Raw genomic sequence first — 14,175 nt, forward strand, 5'->3', positions numbered from 1 at the left:
GAGAAGATCTTGATTAGGTTAAAACCGAAACCAAGCCATTCACACAGAACGCATATTCAGCGCATTCTAGACGGACAAATATGACTGCTGTACTTGCGTCTCACACAAGAGATGTAACCATGAAAAGTTAAAACAGTTTAAACTTTTAGAAAACACATCGCGAATTTATGGAGGTTTATTCCTTTTCACTGCGTCTCTTTTATGTTTTTAAATGCAATCTGCGTGATGGGCGATTTGGCTCTTTTATATTCGATTTATATGAGTTAATTTAGACGTAATGCACGTTTTTTTAATAGACAGTTATTTCCATGCGTTGACATTATGTGCTGCATTATTTTGCTCATTGCGTCCTCCTGTGGCCTCGGGAGACAAGCTAAACGTTTCCTTAAAACCTATTTAATCTGCATATAAAACATTAGAAATTAGATATTTGTTTAATTTTTATTGTGTGTTTGACTGTTAAAACAAAAAAAATATTTGTTGTTTGTCTCAATAAATTGAGTTAATTTAAAAATACAGTGGTTAAATAAAAAAAAAAAAATTCTACTGCTCTTTGTTTTAAAAAAGGTTATAAAAAATGTCAATAATTATAGATACCGAACAATATGAAGCATTATATCGTTGATAACTTTTTTAGCTATATCGCCAAGCCCTAAGTTGTCGCTTGCCAATTAGCAAAGACTTTTATCTCCAGTTGCTTTACAGTCCACTGATTAGTGGGGCGGTCTCAACTAAGTAGCCTTAGGTTAAGTGGTTTGTGTAAGGGGCACAATAACGACCAAGCACAACTGTGATTATGGTAGTAATTCTCTAGTTTCTTGTGAGAGAACCTGCATCTTGAACCAGCGTATTTACATCAAAATATGTTGGTTCATTAGTGTCGTCCACCTAATGATTTTGATTTAGTCTGTAACTCTTTGTTAGATAACAGATTTGACGGCTTGAGGTCAAAACAGATCCACCTCTCAGCAGAAATCTGTGGGCCACCTGCAAATCTCTGCTTCCGTGCGGTTGAGGAGTTCAGCTGTGAATGTGGGAGAAGCCAGTTAAACCAGATGCTGTTGCTCCGGAGAAATTGACAGCTTGAAGCGTTTGATAGGACCTTTGGCTGAACTTGTGTAGCAAGACTGTGTGACCATGACGTGTCATTATGCTTTTATGATGGAACATGAAGTTTCATTGTTATATTTCTTAGTTCATTCATAATTTGTTGCTTTTTATCAAAATATTAGATAAAGAAAGATTACTTTGGCTTTCTGAAGTCCGGTATCTGTTTTTAATGTATTTAGACCTCATCTGTGTGGGTGAGTGAGTGTGTGTTACGTGCTAGACGTGTCTACACGTGAGTGTCATCATGGCAAACAGAGGCAGCGGAGCGAGGTGGAATCTGAGATCTTGGCACACATTTCAGCAGGTCTCATTCAGGAAGTGGGTTGTGAAAGGGTGTGTGTTGAGTACAGGTGTGGAAGACCAGCCTCAACCTGCCCAGACCTTCAGAACACTTTCTCAGTAACATCAGGAAGAAAGACGCTCGTCCTCATGAGGCATGACTGACTCGTGTGGCCGACACTCCTGGCATCTTAAAAAAATGTTTTTGTTGAATCTTTTACTTAAAGACTCCTAATACTTTCCCTGCAAGTCTCCGTTTTTGTGTGGGAATGTGACTTCAGACCCTCACCAAAAGTAAACATGAAGAAACCGATTCTTTCAGGAGTTCTAACTTGCCATGAATGCAGTATTTTCTCATTATTTATGTAAAGACTGCAGCATAATTTTCTCTCATAAACCACAGCATAATTCAAAGCTTAGACTCTGCAGAAAAGCAAATTGCAGTGAAAGCATTTTTTGCTGTGGTTTGGAATCATTTTCATCATTGGTTTCTCAACATTGTTTTTGCCTTGCATTGTGAATAGTTCATCCTTTTTGGAAGATGATAGAGTGAAGCTATTTAGTTACTGTTTCCAAACCAACATCCATTTTCTTCTACATTTACCATTGTTTTTATTTATTTATTTGGCGTATTATGAAAGGGCATTGTACTTGAGTAGTTGCAATATACACGTGACTATTCTTAAACAAAATCTTAAAGGGGTCATATGATGCGATTAAAATTTTTCCTTTCTCTTTGGAGTGTTACAAGCTCTTGATGCATAAAGAAGATCTGTAAAGTTGCAAAGACTAAAGTCTCAAATCCAAAGAGATATTCTTTATAAAAGTTAAGAGTCAACCACGCCTCCCTAAAACGGCTCGTTCTAACACGCCCCCACATACCTACGTCACTATCTGGGAAGATTTGCATAACGCCGCCCAAATGTTCACGCAAAGAAAGAAGGCGTAACTTTTATTCTCGCTGTAGTATAGACCAATTTAGAGTAGACGTCACAGTTACGTCATTTGCAGCTGCGCACGCATAGTGGTTGCAGAAAAACACTGGGAACAAGTGGAGGTAAATGGGTAAAATCCATGGAATAAAATAAAAAAATATTTTTGTGCCTTTTGATGTCAAGATCGGAATGCAAATAATTTTTATAGAATACTGTCATTATTTGAAGCTAAACAATAATGTTCTTTTTAGCAGCATCATATGACCCCTTTAAGCTTTGTGAAATGCCAACAGAATGATGGTATAATATTTGAATGATTGAAAATGCTACCATGGTTGTATGGGTATTAAACTTAATAATAAAGTTCATGTGACAGATTTTAGTTCTGTAACGTGACGTATTTTAGATTCAAACAGGATCTTCAACAAAAAAGATAGGGCTGGACTTGGTTTTATCCATTTGTGAGTGAAAAGTGGTCTCTATATGACAGGTAAATAAAGGAAAGGGGCTGAAAAAATAGTAAGGATTGGTGACCAACTAAAAAGGAAAGTAATTTCAGAGGCATGATGAAAGATTATGAAAACAAATTGTATTTTTCTGTGGAACAGTGTGCTCATGAATTAAAGAATCTATGACGAAGAACATTCAAGAAAGAAAATTAATTTTGAATTTTAAGTAAAGTAGTAAACACTTGCTTTATTTCTATAGTCCACTTTATCAATTCTGCTAACTATGAGTAACATGTCAACTAACTCTCATTAGACTATTAGTAGAGCGCTAGTAGACTGTTAAGTTTAGTAAAACAAATTGACTGCAAAGTTGCAAAGCTACTTATAGTCAACAGAATGGCTGAAGTGGACTATCAAAATAAAGTGTTACCAACTGGGGTAAAACTTTTTTCAGTTGTAGAGGTACATTATGTGTTGTTAATTTTGTTTAAAAGTGATTTAATGGAAATAACCAGAATACCCAATGTATTTGTGCCATTTTTTTTAAATAAAAAGTGGTCTGCATCTACTTCAATCTAAATGCATTTGCCTAGAAGTTTCTTAGCTCGACTTGGGTGCAAGGAATCTTTTCACCCTGTTTATCTGATTAGCCTACTTTTTCTTTCCTCCACAAACAGCTTTAAAGGGACAGATTGCGGGTGTCATTAACACCTTAATCCTCCCTCATTCCTGCACCCCCTCTAAACCCGGTGCTGTTTGGTGTCACCCGTGACAGTGAGAGATTAGAGAGCAGATCTGGAACGTCTCACTTAGCAGCTTGTTTGGGGGGTTGGGATCATCTCAAATGCAGGATGAGGTCAGAGCCAGATGAGGACTCACCCGCTAATCACTGATGAGTCAAACGCACACCGCATGACCTCTGGGAGCGCTGCAGGAGTACAGTGTAGCAGATAGCAAATCTGTGGATTAAATGGAGTTTTAGGATATCATTGCCCCGTCCACTTGCACTGAATGTGCCTGCTTTGGTTTTTAATACATTGTTGTATTGGCATTGCATTATTAACAAAATACACCAAAGTGTCACCTTACCATAGTAATGCAGTAAAAAAAAATCTTATGTATAAAGAGTGGTGCCACAATGCCAGGGATCTGCAGGTCATTGCCAGTGTGTTGCTATGCAGTTTCTGTTGTATTCTGAGTGGTTGCTTAGTTGCCAAGTCAAAAGCATCCCACCCCCTCTAAGTATCCCTGCAAATGGCTGAGGTCCCTCTTTTAATCTAAATCTATGGCAATTGTTTGCCTATTTTATCATCCATCAGACATACATTGTAAGTTTAATCACTTAGAAACAGACTGCGAACCCAAAGTATGAATACCAATAATGGTGACATTTGTATTGGCAAACACACCTAATAATATTTTAAAATTGCATATCCGTAATTACATTGATTCATCAATGGTGCATTACAAGAAAGGGCAAATCTCTCAGACAACTGTCACTATAAATCTTTCAAAATGCAATTTTATTTCTTCTATTAACGTCTTTTGTACTTGAATGATGATTTGGCTCATCACAACTTGTCTTGCTTGTGTTTGGAAGAGCTTTTCCACTGTACAGATGGTGACAGGTGCCTACAAACACAAGGTTAACGTTGACAGAGCATAGCAGTGTTAATCTTCATTATTGTCTTAAAGGAATAGTTCACTTAAAAATGAAAATTATTCCATAATTTACCCATGCTCAAGCCATCCTAGGTCAATATGCCTTTCTTCTTTCAGATGAATACAATCAGAGATATATTAACTAATAACCTGACTTTGTGAGTTTCTGAAGCTCCAAAAAGAACATCCATCCATCCATCCATCATAAAAGTAATCCATACGACTCCAGTGGGTTAATGAATGCCTTCTGAAGCAAAGCGATGGGTTTTTGGAAGAAAAATATCCATATTTAAAACTTTATAAACTATTATCACTGACTTCTGGCAACTTCTGTGTTCACGAGTTACAACATATGATAACCTTTTGAGTTGTTTGGCTATACTGTAGATTTGTGTTCATATCCATTTTAAAATGTGCCTCCACATTCCTCAGTTCTCACCTTAGCTTCTGTTACGTCTGTGTCCTACATCATGCACTGGATGGCTTGAGGGTGAGTAAATTATGGGATAATTTTTGGATGAATTGCTCCTTTAAGGGTCACATCAGCTTTGATCATGGTACTAGGTCTGGAGACCCCAGCAAAAGCAAGTATTTTTCTCATACAGAATCAAATGAAGAGTTTTCAACCTGGGCCATGTTTTGTCTTTGTTCATCAGGGCTGAAACTGATCAGTTTCCTCTTACTCATGCATATGAGGTCATAAATGTACCACCGACACACACCACAGCCTGAAGAGGGCAACCAGTGCATCCTGAACCATGTTCTGCTTCCTGACTGTCTTCCTCAGTTCCCCACATCTTTTTGTTAGCCCTGAACACACTTCATAACCAAACATTTACTTTCAACCTCAGTGCTTTACGTGATCACTGGTAATAGCCTTTATTTACATTTTCATGGATGTTACGTACTGGCAGCCGCAGTGATTGTCATGTAATGATAGGACATGCTTAGTTATGTGTTGGGCCTAAAGGACTCTTGGCAGTCATGTCCTAAACTTGGCCACACTTGCAGAACATATGGGGGGTGGAGAACAAGGTTAAACACTGAGCACATGTTTTCGTGTAGCGATGGTTTATGTGCAGAGCTGCATTGAGAAGCATGTGAATTGCACAGTGGATGTGCAACCTGTACATTTCAGCTGAATTCCTTCTTTACCAGGGTAGACTTGGTGGAATGTCCAAAATAACTTTCGTAGTTTGGCTACCTGTTAAAAGCAGTCCTAATGCAACATCGCAAAAAAATGGCAAGGGAGCTTAATCTCCCGTCACAGTCTCCACCCTTCACCGCAGCCTGCTAACTTCTCCCAGATGTGTATGTCAATGCACTGTTGGTAACACGAGTTAAAACTCATAGAGGTGTGTAGGAGCCTGCATAAAGAGCTCTGCTGAGTGTGCACCCGTGAAGGAGGGGCTTCGTGCCTTTAATCTCTCTCAGGGTACAGAGAGAAGCCAAAAGCCATCGCTCCATTCATACAGGGAAATTTGAGTGCGACGGTTTAAAGCAAACACAGACGGACTGTCCCATGGGGCTCTGTCTGAGAGCCATTACCCCTGATTCTGCATTGCGGTGAACCCTTGAGTACCTGTGTCTGCTTTATATGTATATAATCGGATAATATATGCAGTTCACGTTAGAGTTCCCTGTCTTTCTTCTGATAGTTTGGTCATGTTATGGAAATCAACGTTCTGTTTGTCAGGGTAATATATAGTCTTCTCATCGCAAGCTGGTTGGCCTCACAGGCAAGGTATTGTCATGCAGAATTGTGTTGAGTAATGCACATCACTTTATTCACTCGTGGCTTCGGTGGATGACTCCCACCAAGAGCATTCTTCACCAGCATGACAGTGACAGCAAGCACAAATAATAGAACCCAGACAGGAATTTGGGCAGGGTGTTTTGGAAATAGGAAAGTGGATCGCATTGGCAGTTTCACCAGAACACACGGTAGGAAATGCAGGAGAAAATGGGAAAATAAACGGTGTTGGTAGGCATAATGATTGGTCGTAAAACTCTTTTGAGTCCTGCTTTTATGAGCATTTGTAAAAAATTTAACGGAACTTGAAAAGGGACCCTTTCAGTGTGCAAGTTAACGAGAGGTGGGACGAAATGAACAAAGGCCTGAGATCTCGCCCACTCCTCTTTCCCACACCCACCCGTGGGTGACTGAGGGGGACCGTACTGCTATGGTCAACTGATGAGTTATGCTTCAAACATGTTGTGGGTCATCTCGGTTAAGTTGTGAAACAACTTCTGCATTCCTAGTTGAGGCACTGTGTGGTGGAATGTAGGGTTTATTCCTACCAGGCTCGGCCACCACATCTCCAGTGACCCCTGACACTTGGACTGGGCCCCTTCCCATGGAGCCTAGTCAGGTGACTGCAGTGCAAGGCACAGCATTGAAACATTACTTTATTTGTTTAAGCTGTCTATTTCTGAATGACAGCATATGATACATTTTTTCTCCGCTTTCTCTGGGCAGAGTTAAATGTTTGTAGGCCTTGTTTGCCTAATCTCTGCAACCACAAGACAAATGATAGTTTAAAAATCTATGTTTTTCAAAAAGAAAAAAAAAAAATACAATTTTGCCCTCAAGTTAGTATTGTAGACAAGTCCATAACCCAAATTTCCACCATTTAGTGCCAAACCTTTAATGAACAGGATTGTGGTTTGCAACATTTGTTTGTATAAAAGAATGTATGAAATAATCATTTGGGCATGTTGTTCATCAGCTATTGACTCAACATCCCTCTCTTTTATGAAAACTGCCAATTAATGAAACCTTCTTGGGCAATATTGTTGCCTTTCTTGAACCTGTAGACTTTGTTTTCTGTCTGGTAGGCACTGGGCCATTCACTTTGCCCTGGAAATGTCTGGAAACAGCCAGCTGTCCTTTGATCACTGAACTGAATTTGTTTTCCCATCATGCATCAGTGCAGTGAGGATTACTCTGTCAGGAGTAGTTTAGGCTTGGTGACTTATTGGCTTGCCCTTACTCTCAGTCCCATTGGAGGTTAAAGAATCCACATTGGGTCTGTGCCGATACCAGCCCGTACTGGTCACCGGGAGACAGAATGGAAAATCCAGTGGAGTCTAGTTTCTGCCAGGCAAACCTAAAAAACACATTCATTGCCCCAACTCCAAGTCCCAGCTTCCAGGATCAACTTTGTATTTGCTTACCTACAAATTACACCTTTCACCAGTCCCTAAGTTCCGTTATATGTTCAAAGTTCTTCTCAGAAAAAGACAGTTGAGGGTGGACATTTGGAGAACAGTACCCTCCTAATGAAGGCCAGAAGCAGAAACACTTCAGTGTGTTTCCTATCAAGAGACTTGCAGTTGTGGCTGAAATTCCAGGACATAATAAAAGCCTGTCTGGACTCAATCAAAATAATCAGGCCGACAAAGAGTCAAACTAAGAACAACTGCGGCTGGATGCTTTGAGGAAAATTCGGAAGCTTTTTTAAAAATTGATTTGAGAGTAATTGAACACAAGGTGGGCATTTTCTTGCCTTTATTTCCCTGAGAACTCATGCTGGGAAGTCAGTTAAACTTGCACTGGAAACTATACCTTATATCCACAACGAAAAGTCCAGGTGTGGTTGCTGTCTGACTCAGCACAGAGGGGGATAAAAACATCATAAGCAAGTTATGTTTGTGTTCAAAAAGAAGCCTTATTAAAACACTCTGTGCTACTCAAGTTATATTCTATCATTAGTCTCACAAGTACCTCACCAAGGTAAGCAGGTCCCCGTCCCTATGGGGGCATTTCAGTAATGCATTTCTGTTTTAAGATGTGTTGTGTCAGTAGGACTTGTGATCACACTTGATCTCTTAGGGTGCTTTAACACCTGGCCCGTTGTTTCGGAAACCTGGCGCATTTCCCCCCTTAGCTCAGTTCGTTTGGGCAGATGGGAACACGGCAATCGCGCTTGAATCCGCGCCAAAACAATCGGTCCGAGATTGCCTGAACGAGGTGGTCTCGGCTCGATTGAAAACGAACTCTGGAGTGGTTTGCTTGTAGTGAGAAAGCAATCCGATCTAACGGACCAACGGACCAGGCTATATCACAATGTATAATGGGTAATTACGTAAGTTCCGTGAAAAGCATTAGCTTTGTTGTTTTGCTAATACTTCAAAATGAACCTGTGAATGTCTGTGGGTGAGCACGTCTTCGCCATTCAAAATAAAAAAGCGCACTTTTTCATTTTATAATGCCAAACAAAAAAACAACAATAAGCCCACAAAGCTGTTGTCGTTCCATCCTGACGGATGACAGCCGTGACAGCGGTGGAATCCCGGAAAATAAACTGTGGAACTTTGACCAATGAGAGAACAGTTTACTCGCACGTGACTTGTATTAACAAATTTGGTCCGTTTAGAAACTTTGCCGTGTGAAAGCAAACGCACCAAGAATAAAAAGCAACATTGAAAAAAATTTTAATCCCTGTTTCGGAACAAAGCAATCGATCTACAGGTGTGAAAGCACCCTTAATCTACGTGCTCCAGTAACATGGAGCTCTTACAGCACTTATCAGCATACATCAGAACATGCAGATACCTTCATCTCTGCTGAATACCTTGAACAGAGACCGTTGTGTTCTGTCACTAGTTGAGGGTACGTTTTTGTAATGATGGCCTCAAAGGTGGCCTCATGTTTTGAGTTAACTTGCCAGAAAAAGCATGTTACATCAATCCATGGAGCATCTGAGGGGTATAAACCGTCCAGCAGGTTTGATTAGATTTGTTTGCTTGTCCTCATCAACTTCATATGAAGCTTTACTTTCCAACAGTACGAAGGCTGAAGTTTAACAAACTTATCCAATCTCTTGCTTTACCATGTTTCTGTACATACTTGAGGCTTAAGCTATTAACAGTTGTCATTCTTGTTTACTCTTGCAGAAGAGGTTGACTACAGCAACTTTGGCACCAGCACTCTGACCCGGAAAAAGAAGGCCGTGGTCACTCTTCGCAACGACCTGAACCGCAAACGGCCCCACATCCGCATTGGCATGCCTCAGGATTTCCGTCCTGTGTCATCCATTATTGACGTGGACATCCTTCCTGAATCTCACCGGAGAGTTCGACTCTACCGGCATGGCTCAGACAAGCCCCTGGGATTCTACATCCGTGATGGAACCAGTGTCCGTGTCACACCCCACGGCTTGGAAAAGGTCCCAGGTATCTTCATTTCCCGTCTGGTACCTGGAGGCCTGGCTGAGAGCACGGGCCTGCTGGCCGTCAATGATGAGGTCTTGGAGGTCAATGGCATCGAGGTGACAGGAAAAACGTTGGACCAGGTGACTGACATGATGATCGCAAACAGCCACAACCTTATCGTGACCGTGAAGCCGGTGAACCAGCGCAACAATGTGGTGCGCAGCAGTCGTATCTCGGGCAGCTCAGGTCAGTCATCCGACAGCAGTGGTTCGGTGGGATACCCCGCCATCACCGCTCCCACCGGTGCCACTGCCATCTCTCATGGCTACAGTCCAGATGATCTGGAGAGTGACGAGGAGTCGGACATCGTAATTGAGAGCAACATGAAGCGCCCATCACGCCGCTCCAATGCCTCGGTGGCTTCAACTGCATCCCGGTCCCAGACGCAAATGACCACAGTGACCCCTCCCAGCCCCCCTACGCAACCCCAAACGAGGCCGCCATCCACCGTGTCCACAGCCTCTTTCCACTCTCAACCGAGCTTTAATGGCACAGTGCACAATAGTTTGAGTTACAAGTTGCACAAGGACCTTACCCTCCAACACCACCCCTACCACAGCAGCAACCCCGCTATGCGGGAGAGCAACGGCAGCCTACACAAAATCCTCAGCAGCCTGAGGACAGACCCCCGTCACAGCCTGGTTTTACCCAGAGGAGGGGTGGAGGAGGATGGCACAGTCATCACTTTATAGTACATAGTCACATAAAATCCAGCCCTCCCAGAGACTCTGCCTTTCAGCCTGGGACATCAGACTTGACTTTGAACCTCGCCAAACTTTTAAGGGTTTTGGAAAATGAATAATTTAACAGAAACAATATCTGCAATTTTATTCTTTTAAATGTTTGCTTTCCCTGTGTTGTAATGTCAAAAATGTTTCAGATTTAGTGGTATGTGTCTCTTTTTCTAAGCAGAGCCACTTTTTTATCTTTGTCTATCAGTGTTTCTCAGTTTTTGTTTTGAGGTTAATTTTTATCATGTTACCTAAATATCTCTTGGGACCAGAAATTGGGTTTAGACCTGTGCGTTCTGTTGTCTTCTGGTTACGGTTTGTATTTGAAAACAAACATTTGCCCCGGTGTAATAGAAAAGCCAGTTGCATTAGGCAAATGCCAAAATGAATTTACACTTAATCAGAAACACACATTTTTGTTTGCCTTGCCCAATCTAAGTTAATACCTGAATAGTATTATTATTAATTATCATATTTTTTAGTGATAAATATGTATCTGCTGTATGTGTAATACATTTATATGCACTAAATATACTATTTGGCAGATACCCTCAGAATGTTGGTTTCCAAATATATGAATATCACTTGTGTCAGCATTCAAAAAAGGCTTTTTGGAAATTGCGGAAATTTTGTTTAGATTACCATCTCAGTTAAAATATCATAAAATATGCTGTAAGACATTAACTATTATGTTGACTTTGGTCTTGTAGGGTTTCATTTGTCTTGGTTTCTGGTTTATTTGACTGCAGTGGAGTGTAATGGGTCATCACTTATAGGTATTTCACACTTGTATGTCTTCTTGAAGACCTTTTGACTTCGAGAGTACAACAGAATGTGAGTCTGTTGGTTCTCTCTGTGTTTAGTCCGTACACATATTTTCTGTCACCTCACTGTTAATGAAGCCTCACCTCTGACCTCCACTCAAATCCCCACAACAGAACAGAATGCTGTCTCGTAGTAGTCAATAGTAGTCATCTTTAATGGCTTTTGTGTTAATGCAGCCACTGAGCATACTTAAAGGGATAGATCACCCTAAAATAAAAATTAAATAATAATTTACTCACCCTCAGGTTGTTCCAAACATGTATGAGTTTCTTTCTTCTGTTGAAAGATGTTTTGAAGAACCAAACAGTTGACGGTAGCCAATGACTAACATCATTTTTTTTTTTCTCGAGTCAATGGCTACCATCAACTGTTTGGTCACCAACATTCTTCAAAGTATCTTCTTTTGTGTTCAACAGAAGAAACTCATACAGGTTTGGAACATGTGAGGGTGAGTGAAAGATGATTTTATTTGGAGAACTGTCCCTTTAAGTCCAGTCAAATTTCAGGTATTAAATGGATAGTCTTATATCATCCTGTTATACAGTGGGAACGCACAGTTTATACCCAGTAATTTTGTTTATAGAGAGAGAGTCTGTGGAATCATTTTTGTATAAAATTTAAAACCACTGTGGATGTACCTTCTTTTGCTTTTAGGTTGACTGCATTGTTTTTATCTTCTTGAACAAAGACTTACCTTCATATCCACCATTTGTGTGCCTTACTGCCCCTCCTACAGACATACTAAACTCAAACAGACGAAGTATTTGGATCTGACCACTGGAAATATTGTCATTTTGGTAAAAGCAAAGACATGGTATGTAACACGTGCGTGTGCGAGTCGAAATACATTTGTTGTGAGCGCCATCTGCTGGTCACTGTCTGAACTGCGTCTCTTTTGCTGAAAATCACATTCTTTGTTTTGCATTAATACTTTTTCATTCGTATCACTGTTGATGGCTTGGTTCGTCTATATGTGTATCCACTGACAATAAATACAATTAAAAGAAATCCAAAACAAGACGAGCTAAAAAGCACATTACTAAAGAAAAAGGGTACAACAGATTATGTCTTAAGTCAGTTTCAGTCATATTTATGGTTTAACGCAATATATTTCAGTGTCTAAATGATCCTCTTAGCACAATATATTAGTCAGGCAGTCAAACCACATTTAAAATGGTAGTTTAAAGCCTTTTCAGTGCAAAAAATACATGTGAATATTGTCTATATTGTTTTTACTGATGTCAGTCGTTTTTTAAAAAAGTGCATAATAAAATTCAGAGATGGATAAAATGCATTTTGTTGTTCTTTCATTACTTTTTCAATATGTATGAGCTCCTAAAAAACAACACATTTATTTTGTGTTTGCGCACATTCTATTCTATTCTATTCTATTCTGTTTCACAAACCATTTTAAATGAAATAATGTTATATGTGACCCTGGACCACAAAACCAGTCATAAGTAGCATAGGTATATTTGTAGCAATAGCCAACAATACATTGTATGGGTCAAAATTATCAATTTTTCTTTTATGGCAAAAATCAGGATATTAAAAAAGATAAATATCATGTAAGTAAAGATCATGTTGCATGAAGATATTTTGTAAATTTCCTAATGTAAATATATCAAAACTTAATTTTTGATTAGTAATGTGCATTGCTAAGAACTTAATTTGGACAACTTTAAAGGTGATTTTCTCAGTTTTTTTTTTGTTTTTGTTTTTTGCATCCTCAGATTCCAGATTTTCAAATTGTTGTATCTCAGCCAAATATTATCCTATCCTAACAAACCATACATCTATAGAAGGCTTATTTGGTCAGCTTTCAGATGATGTATAAATCTCATTTCAAACATTTAAAAAACGTTACCCTGGTTTTATGATCCATGGTCACATATAGGCCTATCAATACCATCATTGGACAGGAAACGCCAATGTCAGCTAATCTAATATAAAATTATACATATATAGATATAAAATTAATAATTACATAATATAACATTAATACTTGTACATAATCTATCTACTGTGTTTTTTAGTTTGACCCTTGATGTCACATGACCAGCATGAGGCCGAGCCGTTCTCTGACTGGCTGTTAAACCCGCGCATGCGCACATGCTGCTCTGCGTTCACTTCCACATAAACAAGAGCGGTGCAGTGGACAGCGAAACATGGAGCATCGCTTCGACCGAGCGGCAGCGGTGCTGTCACCGCTGGAGGAGTCCAGCGCGGAGGTGAGCAGAGACAGCGGCATCGTGTCCCAGAGCACCAGCAGCCTGTCTATGGTGAGCGAGGCCCTGAGCAGCGGCACTGTGTCTCAGAGCCCGAGCTTCGGCGCTGCAGTGGCCCAGAGCCCGAGCTCAGCAGCCGGAGAAACCCAGCCGGAGCAGACACAAGACGACGAGCTCCTGAGACACACCGCCATCACTTACTCCTCTTATATCAGAGCCAACGCGGAAGAAGAGGTAAGGAAACACGAATGTTGTGCCTGTTTAATGTAATGCCAAACACCAATTTACACACGCACAAAAAAAAACTAAATAAAATCAGGACAGATAATTATTATTTTTTTATTTGACAATGAAATGTGTTATTATATTATATTATATTATATTATATTATATTATATTATATTATATTATATTATATTATATTATATTATATTATATTATATTATATTATATTATATTATATTATATTATATTATATTATATTATATTATATTATATTATATTATACAGCTTGGTTAATATATTATTATATTATTACGTAAGATAGTATGCTGTTCTTCTAAATATTAGCACAGCTGTGATTTGGACAAACTACAACAAATGTGATATTGCTATCCAACAGGTATTTAAACAAGAATTGTATACATACATACATACATACATACATATATACATGCATATATATATATATATATATATATATATATATGTAGTGGGGGCCAAAATTATTATAAGGCTA

At 39.5% G+C, this 14,175-nt stretch overlaps 2 protein-coding genes across 3 annotated transcripts in view; both read left to right on the plus strand.

Moving 5' to 3' along the window:
- Positions 1 to 11,456, plus strand: part of pard6gb (par-6 family cell polarity regulator gamma b) — a 58,730-nt gene extending 47,274 nt beyond the window's left edge. The window contains exon 3 of the mRNA XM_016466251.1: positions 9,335 to 11,456. Within this exon, the coding sequence (XP_016321737.1) occupies positions 9,335 to 10,344 (1,010 nt within the window). The 3' untranslated portion in view covers positions 10,345 to 11,456. The remainder of the gene's footprint in view (positions 1 to 9,334) is intronic.
- A 1,857-nt stretch (positions 11,457 to 13,313) lies between these two features.
- LOC107672822 (biogenesis of lysosome-related organelles complex 1 subunit 4-like) overlaps positions 13,314 to 14,175 on the plus strand; it is a 4,971-nt gene continuing 4,109 nt past the window's right edge. For both annotated transcript variants that reach the window (XM_016466188.1, XM_016466189.1), the window contains exon 1: positions 13,314 to 13,670. In XM_016466188.1, coding sequence (XP_016321674.1) covers positions 13,377 to 13,670 — 294 coding nt within the window. In that variant the 5' untranslated portion in view covers positions 13,314 to 13,376. The remainder of the gene's footprint in view (positions 13,671 to 14,175) is intronic.

The sequence above is a fragment of the Sinocyclocheilus anshuiensis genome, unplaced genomic scaffold (genome assembly GCF_001515605.1).
Source record: "Sinocyclocheilus anshuiensis isolate Anshui unplaced genomic scaffold, SAMN03320099.WGS_v1.1 scaffold132, whole genome shotgun sequence".
NCBI classification, from domain to species: Eukaryota; Metazoa; Chordata; class Actinopteri; order Cypriniformes; family Cyprinidae; genus Sinocyclocheilus; species Sinocyclocheilus anshuiensis.